Source organism: Rhinopithecus bieti, unplaced genomic scaffold (assembly GCF_001698545.2).
Source record: "Rhinopithecus bieti isolate Rb0 unplaced genomic scaffold, ASM169854v2 scaffold_18466, whole genome shotgun sequence".
NCBI classification, from domain to species: domain Eukaryota; kingdom Metazoa; phylum Chordata; class Mammalia; order Primates; family Cercopithecidae; genus Rhinopithecus; species Rhinopithecus bieti.
The window spans coordinates 48,726-57,725 of NW_016809319.1; the positions used below are offsets into that span (position 1 = coordinate 48,726).

General features: G+C 37.0%; 1 protein-coding gene and 1 pseudogene across 1 annotated transcript; both read left to right on the top strand.

The window, feature by feature from the left end:
• The first annotated feature begins 4,032 nt into the window (after nucleotides 1–4,032).
• Nucleotides 4,033–5,118, top strand: LOC108540132 (putative olfactory receptor 2B3). The gene has a single exon (XM_017889099.1). The coding sequence runs from the start codon at nucleotides 4,092–4,094 to the stop codon at nucleotides 5,031–5,033; it is 942 nt and encodes a 313-aa protein (XP_017744588.1). The 5' UTR covers nucleotides 4,033–4,091; the 3' UTR covers nucleotides 5,034–5,118.
• A 1,138-nt stretch (nucleotides 5,119–6,256) lies between these two features.
• On the top strand, nucleotides 6,257–7,250 carry LOC108540111 (putative olfactory receptor 2B3; annotated as a pseudogene).
• Nucleotides 7,251–9,000: the final 1,750 nt, after the last annotated feature.

Consider the following 9,000-nt stretch of genomic DNA (forward strand, 5'->3'; position numbering starts at 1 on the left):
TAATAAAATCTTAGGATGAGAACATATTAAGTCACATATTAAGTCAGAACTTGCACAAATCAGCTTTTTTTTTTTTTTTTTGAGACAAAGTTTCACTCTTGTTGCCCAGGCTGAAGTGCAATGGCCGATCTTGTCTCACTGCAGCCTCTCCCTCCCAGGTTCAAGCGATTCTCCCATCCCGCCTCAGCCTCCCTAGTAGCTGGGGTTGCAAGTGCCTGCTACCACGCCCAGCTAATTTTTTGTATTTTTAGTAGAGATTGGGTTTCACCATGTTAGCCAGACTGGTCTTGAACTCCTGACCTCAGGTGATCTGCCCACCTCAGCCTCCCAAAGTGCTGGGATTACAGGCGTGAGCCACGGCCCCAGCCCTCAGCTTCTTCTTTCAAAAACAATTCCCCCATTGCAGTTTCATGTAATTTCTATGTGTTCTGACCCAGTGAATTAATGCTAACCTTAAATTTCAATGTGTATATTAATACGTTAAGTGACTTTGTATGACATAATTTTTAACCTACAGATCTCTGGTAGGTTTAGTTTATAAATACTCATTACAAAAATCAGTGAAAACTAGATATATTATTTTTCCCTATACACCATCATAGGGCTCCCTATTTGACTTTGCAACTATTTAAAAGGAATTTGGGGTTATAAGTTCATTAAAACTTGTGCCCTCCTAATTAAACAACTTTAAATTTATTTTTCATTGTTTATTTTTTATTACTCTAATCTTCGCCCTGGTTTTAGAATTTGTGAACCACATATGTGGTAGTATCACGCAACCAGTCCAGTTAGGAATAGAATTGACTTATTGACTCTCTGGACATAATGACCAATTAAACTTGAGGGACTCTAGAATCCCTAGGGCTAAAATGAGGACACAGAATTGTGTGAATGGTACTCCCTTAATAAATATTGGTTGGCTTTATTTAAAGGCATAACTTTCTTTCCATGACACTTCCAATGTTGTTGATGTCTATAAAGTCAACTTCTCATTGTAGAAATCCATCAGGAACCTGGTGAGGAGAACCCCTGTCAGTCAAAAATGCCCCAATGACTGAAGACACACTATCTATAACACATTTTCCCCTCCTCATAAGTATTTTTCTCACATGTTCTTGATGCAGTCCAGGTTTCATGCTAACTTAATTCTTGGTCAGTGGGCAAAAGGTAGTTGACTTAGAATGTCACAAGGATGGAAAATTCAAAAAGTCAGCTGCATTTATTAATCTGTCTTTGAACCAGACTTCCTTTGAAACACAACACAAAGAAAGGCGTGAATATCTCTTGGACATTTAGAAAAAAGGTGAGTGGCATCTACTACGGTGAATGATATTATCATGAGTGGGAAGGACCTCTCAAGAACATCTCATCTACATCCCTGCCTCTGAGTTACATCATGTTAAATAATCAGAATGCCCAATTTGTTTCCTGGGAAACTTGAAATCAATATCAAGTATTTTCAATGATTCCAAAAATCCTTCGTATCTTTTCAGCCTTTTGAATGAAGTTTTGCTCATTATATCTCCGTACATGAAAAGAGTCAGTGGGATTTAAGATTTCTTTTGAATCGTGTAGAAAATAAAAATAGGAAAAAAGTTAACATGACAGTGGAATCAACATGTTCTTGTCAAGAGGTAAGTTCATTTTCTGATAATGTAAAAGAGAAATTGGTGCCATATAAAATATGAAGAAAATAAGAGAAATTAATAGTGCCATATAAAATGTGAAGAGAAGAGGATGTGAAAAAATAGGAGTAGAAAATAACAGCTACTGAACAGGGTCCTCTTTTATTCCATGCCCTTTAGATAACCAGATATCACCTACTATATTGATTTAACTTCCATTTACTGGAAAACTATGTACTCAGTATATCATGCTAGGAACAAAGAAAAAGTGATATATACGTTCAATCATTTGATATTATAATATTATGAAATTATAACAATCACTTGAACCACCAATAGTAAGTTACTTGTATGTTTTCTCATGTACAAGACAAGCTGAGATAATGATACAGTATTACTATTAATGACTTATTAGTGATTAATAGTAATGATACTACTATTGATATCAAGCTCACATTCATTAAATGCTTAGTATGTTTGGGGCAGGGTCCTGAGTTCAGATGTGTATACATCGTCTCACTTGAGCTTCATAATACTCTCTTTTTATCAATTCAGAGATTGTTTTTTAAAGTAGCAGAAGGATGCTCATCCATTTGCCCAGGATCACACAATCCAGTAATAAAAAACTGGCAGATTCTAGCTCCAGAGGCACTGTACCTAACAGCTAACTTTTAACAGTGATTTTTTTTTAAGGCTACTAAATAGAAAGATAATGTGATGCTTTCTTCTTGTTTTTATTTGTTTCTTCAATAATGAAAAGTTATCATCTTTTATATTTTCACCAGCATTTTATGTTGTTTTCTTCCCCAAACTGCTTAGTTATGTCCATTGCTCATTTTTTTTCTATTGGACTTTTGATCTTTTTCTTCTTATTATGTAATGATTCTTTATATTTTAAAATAATAACCATTTTTTCCATAAACTGTATATTTTTCTGTCTTGCCATTTATGTTTTATCTTTCTGTGTAGTCTTTTTCTCACATAAAAAAGTTTATTAATGAGTAAAAATTATATATATTTATAGTGTACAACATGATGTTTTGATATATGTGTACATTATAAAGTGGCTAAATCAAGTTATTTAACGTATGTATTACCTTACATAGTTATCATTTTGTAAATTTACTTCAACATTCAAAAAAGCCTAATGTCATATTCTCTTTTATTTTTCAACCAAAGGTGTACTACTGTTATTTGTTAAGAAATAATGTGTATCTATAGCTAAAAAAAACATATATAGTGGAATAAGTTAAAAATATTAAAGTCATCTCTGTTCATTTTCATTTAGACATTCCGTTATCAAATTATATTTTATACATCATTGTTTTTACTCTGGAAAAGCTGTCTCATTCTGTGGTAAGTTGTGTCAGTGCTTACTTTCTCTTCACTCTTCAGTCTATCTATTTTTATGCTTGCAAATTCAAATGGTGTAAATCATCTCAATGACATTTCATTTAAACATGCAAAGTAGACTGAAGAAATTAAGTGCACTTAGGTTATATAACTAAATAACTGATGACTTTTACAGACTGAAGAAGATCAACTTGAATATATGACTTTTGGTTTGTGGCTGTTTTAATTTATGACCACTCTTGTGCTGTATGCAGTCATTCTTTTTGTACTATCTGTGTATTTAGGGGGAAATATGGTATAAAAGAAAGAATGGTCTTTAAATCTTAGGTGTTAGTCTTGACCTCGCCATTAATGAGTGTGCAAATTATTTATTCTTGCTGAATCACAGGAATAATAAAATGTAAACCATGACTGTGAGGGGTTGCAGTTTCTGGCACATTTTAAGTAAAGCAACATTTATGTTATCAGTTTTATTATTTTAATTAAGGTATTTGCAGATGGGGAGATGACACCTATGGTCATTACTGTATATCACAAGTAACCATAATTTTATTACTAATACCCATGGTAGTTCTTTATGGAAATGGACCTACATGCATGGCATTTACGAGAAAGACACAACTCAAAAAAATCACATCGAGATGTTACTGAAAGAAGCAAAATTTCTTTAGATCAATTGCAGATTTATATTCAACACTTAAAACCTCTATATTAGCATTTTCAGTCCAAATTTAAAATAATTGGAGTAAAAGTAGTATTTCTTTCTAAACTATTTATTAAGATAGGTTAGGAAGTAAGAAGAAGAGAGAACATAAAATGCATTGAGAACTCACAATTTTCCATGTGTTGTGCATATGTTATATACTTTGTTATTTAAATGTAATGATTTCCTTTGAAATAATTTAAACACTACTGAAAACACAGAAACTACTTTTAAGCTTAAACGTAATCATATTATATTTCACACGGGCTTTATTCAATTGACTGTAAATTGTATTTGATGATGAGCTATTCATTAAATTTAATTCCGTTCCAATAAGAGTATTCAATAAACATACATTGATTGCTTTCCTATCTTACATTTTTTTAGGAGTGCGAAATAAGTGAGTCATCATGAATTGGGCAAATGAGAGCTCCCCAAAAGAGTTTATACTACTTGGCTTCTCAGATAGGGCTTGGCTACAAATGCCCCTTTTTGTGGTCCTGATAATATCATACACGACCACCATATTTGGCAATGTGTCCATCATGATGGTGTGCATTCTGGATCCCAAACTTCATACGCCCATGTATTTCTTTCTCACTAATCTCTCCATCTTAGATCTCTGCTATACCACAACTACAGTCCCTCATATGTTGGTAAATATTGGTTACAACAAAAAGACCATCAGCTATGCTGGCTGTGTGGCCCAACTCATCATCTTCCTGGCCCTGGGTGCTACTGAGTGTCTCCTTCTGGCTGTTATGTCCTTTGACAGATATGTGGCTGTTTGCAGACCCCTCCACTATGTAGTCATCATGAATTATTGGTTCTGCTTAAGGATGGCAGCCTTCTCATGGTTCACTGGTTTCAGCAACTCAGTGCTGCAGTCTTCCTTGACTCTTAACATGCCACACTGTGGTCACCAGGAAGTGGACCACTTTTTCTGTGAGGTGCCTGCACTTCTCAAGTTGTCATGTGCTGACACAAAGCCTATTGAGGCTGAGCTCTTCTTCTTTAGCGTACTAATTCTTCTAATTCCAGTGACATTGATCCTCACCTCCTATGGCTTCATAGCTCAAGCAGTATTAAAAATCAGGTCAGCAGAAGGACGGCGAAAAGCATTTGGGACATGTGGATCCCACATGATTGTGGTGTCTCTCTTTTATGGAACAGCCATTTATATGTATCTACAACCTCCTTCATCCACCTCTAAGGACTGGGGAAAGATGGTTTCCCTCTTCTATGGAATCATCACACCCATGTTGAACCCCCTCATCTACAGCCTTAGAAATAAAGATATGAAGGAGGCCTTCAAAAGGTTGATGCCAAGAATCTTTTTCTGTAAGAAATAAGAAGTACTCCATTGTGATGAGAATCTTCTTAGTCTTTCCTTATCTTCAAGGATGGTAATGACCTTTGAACTCATTTTCCAGGCTCTGGTGATTTCACTGAATTCTATCAACAGTTAGAAAATCCTTCCTCTGTTGGCCGGGCGTGGTGGTTCACGCCTGTAATCCCAGTACTTGGTGGGGGCCAAGGTGGGCAGATCACCTGAGGTCAGGAGTTCAAGACCAGCCTGGCCAACATGGCAAAACCCTGTCTCTACTAAAAATACAAAATTTAGCAAGTCATGGTCGTGCGTGCCTGTAATCCCAGATACTCGGGAGACTGGGGCAAGAGAATCACTTGAACCCAGGAGTCAGAAGTTGCAGTGAGCCCAGATCGCACCACTGCACTCCAGCCTGGGCGACAGAGTGGGAATCTGTCTCAGGAAAAGAAAAATAAAAGAAAGAAAGGAAAAGTCTCCTTCTGTTTAGGAAGCAATGCTGAACCCATATGACATGTCTTCAAAGTTAGAAACTCCTTTCTTTTCAGAAGTTCCTCCAATGTACTCTGTTCCTTGAGACAAATCATGCCAATTTCCTATCAACTTCAGAGTAGTCAGGAGACTTTGATGGATTGCCTTCCCTCTTGTATACTATTATTCTACAACCATCCTGTCTACGCCTTTAGTTAGGGATTTTAATATCTTTATAACTAAATTACCAGTTATTCCAAGCCAAAAATTATTCCATCAGAATCAAAGTCTTCAAACACTTTGAACTCTCTCATGTCTTGATAAAATTCATCATATGCACCTTTTCAGAACTGTTTTAGGTGTGTAATTTGGCTTCAATCTAGCTGGGTTTGTTTTTGTTTTGTTTGAGAATGAATTTCCCTCTTGTTGCCCAGGCTGGAGTGCAATGGCACGATCTCGGCTCACTGCAACNAACATAAAATGCATTGAGAACTCACAATTTTCCATGTGTTGTGCATATGTTATATACTTTGTTATTTAAATGTAATGATTTCCTTTGAAATAATTTAAACACTACTGAAAACACAGAAACTACTTTTAAGCTTAAACGTAATCATATTATATTTCACACGGGCTTTATTCAATTGACTGTAAATTGTATTTGATGATGAGCTATTCATTAAATTTAATTCCGTTCCAATAAGAGTATTCAATAAACATACATTGATTGCTTTCCTATCTTACATTTTTTTAGGAGTGCGAAATAAGTGAGTCATCATGAATTGGGCAAATGAGAGCTCCCCAAAAGAGTTTATACTACTTGGCTTCTCAGATAGGGCTTGGCTACAAATGCCCCTTTTGTGGTCCTGATAATATCATACACGACCACCATATTTGGCAATGTGTCCATCATGATGGTGTGCATTCTGGATCCCAAACTTCATACGCCCATGTATTTCTTTCTCACTAATCTCTCCATCTTAGATCTCTGCTATACCACAACTACAGTCCCTCATATGTTGGTAAATATTGGTTACAACAAAAGACCATCAGCTATGCTGGCTGTGTGGCCCAACTCATCATCTTCCTGGCCCTGGGTGCTACTGAGTGTCTCCTTCTGGCTGTTATGTCCTTTGACAGATATGTGGCTGTTTGCAGACCCCTCCACTATGTAGTCATCATGAATTATTGGTTCTGCTTAAGGATGGCAGCCTTCTCATGGTTCACTGGTTTCAGCAACTCAGTGCTGCAGTCTTCCTTGACTCTTAACATGCCACACTGTGGTCACCAGGAAGTGGACCACTTTTCTGTGAGGTGCCTGCACTTCTCAAGTTGTCATGTGCTGACACAAAGCCTATTGAGGCTGAGCTCTTCTTCTTTAGCGTACTAATTCTTCTAATTCCAGTGACATTGATCCTCATCTCCTATGGCTTCATAGCTCAAGCAGTATTAAAATCAGGTCAGCAGAAGGACGGCGAAAAGCATTTGGGACATGTGGATCCCACATGATTGTGGTGTCTCTCTTTTATGGAACAGCCATTTATATGTATCTACAACCTCCTTCATCCACCTCTAAGGACTGGGGAAAGATGGTTTCCCTCTTCTATGGAATCATCACACCCATGTTGAACCCCTCATCTACAGCCTTAGAAATAAAGATATGAAGGAGGCCTTCAAAAGGTTGATGCCAAGAATCTTTTCTGTAAGAAATAAGAAGTACTCCATTGTGATGAGAATCTTCTTAGTCTTTCCTTATCTTCAAGGATGGTAATGACCTTTGAACTCATTTTCCAGGCTCTGGTGATTTCACTGAATTCTATCAACAGTTAGAAAATCCTTCCTCTGTTGGCCGGGCGTGGTGGTTCACGCCTGTAATCCCAGTACTTGGTGGGGCCAAGGTGGGCAGATCACCTGAGGTCAGGAGTTCAAGACCAGCCTGGCCAACATGGCAAAACCCTGTCTCTACTAAAATACAAAATTTAGCAAGTCATGGTCGTGCGTGCCTGTAATCCCAGATACTCGGGAGACTGGGGCAAGAGAATCACTTGAACCCAGGAGTCAGAAGTTGCAGTGAGCCCAGATCGCACCACTGCACTCCAGCCTGGGCGACAGAGTGGGAATCTGTCTCAGGAAAAGAAAATAAAAGAAAGAAAGGAAAAGTCTCCTTCTGTTTAGGAAGCAATGCTGAACCCATATGACATGTCTTCAAAGTTAGAAACTCCTTTCTTTTCAGAAGTTCCTCCAATGTACTCTGTTCCTTGAGACAAATCATGCCAATTTCCTATCAACTTCAGAGTAGTCAGGAGACTTTGATGGATTGCCTTCCCTCTTGTATACTATTATTCTACAACCATCCTGTCTACGCCTTTAGTTAGGGATTTTAATATCTTTATAACTAAATTACCAGTTATTCCAAGCCAAAATTATTCCATCAGAATCAAAGTCTTCAAACACTTTGAACTCTCTCATGTCTTGATAAAATTCATCATATGCACCTTTTCAGAACTGTTTTAGGTGTGTAATTTGGCTTCAATCTAGCTGGGTTTGTTTTTGTTTTGTTTGAGAATGAATTTCCCTCTTGTTGCCCAGGCTGGAGTGCAATGGCACGATCTCGGCTCACTGCAACTTCCACCTCCTGGGTTCAAGCAATTCTCCTGCTTCAGCATTCCGAGTAGCTGGGATTACAGATGCTCGCCACCACACCCAGCTAATTTTTTGTATTTTTAGTAGAAACGGGGTTTCATCGTGTTGGCCAGGCTGGCCTCGAACTCCTGACCTCAGGTGATCCACCCATCTCGGCCTTCCAAATTGCTGGGATTACAGGCATGAGCCACTGCACCCAACCAATCTAGCTGGTTTTAAACCTGCTAAGTGTGTGCATCTCAATCTGGAAACCTTAAATGTCAGTTGAGTTTTATTTCAAATTCTATTTTCAATTCATCTGTTTATTCCTCTGGATAGCATTTCTCCTTTCTTCCCCTTTTGTTAAATTCCTTATTTGTCCCAAGTTCTACCTCAGGTATGTGGAATCTTTTCTAAATTGTAGAGCTAATTAAAGAAATGTTAATGGGAATCATTTTTTCTCATATTGAACTGAATTAGCTTACTCTGTATTTGTGGTAGTCATTCAATAAATGTTTATTGTTCACAAGACAGCAGTAGTCCAGAGAAGAAATATCACAGTTCCTCTGCTGAAGAAATGTGCTAGCTCCAGAAGGCAATGATCCTTAAACTGAGACATTTGAATGATTGTTTACCGTTAGTAATATAAGGACACAGATGAGGCAACATTTTGGGCAACAGAGAAAGATTTACAAAACAAAGCATTTCATCATTACAAGTAATTTAGTACAGTTAAGCAATACAAAAACATGCAAGATGAGGCTGGTGATGTAATATAATTATATATTATATATAGTTCTATATCACATATAATTATGTAATATAATTATATATTAGATATATTTATGATAATATAATTATATATTATATACTTATAATTATGATACTATTATATATTA

What these genes read in the sequence shown, in the direction of transcription:
- LOC108540132 (XM_017889099.1), top strand. Translation starts at nt 4,092, where the DNA reads ATGAATTGGGCAAATGAGAGCTCCCCAAAAGAGTTTATACTACTTGGC.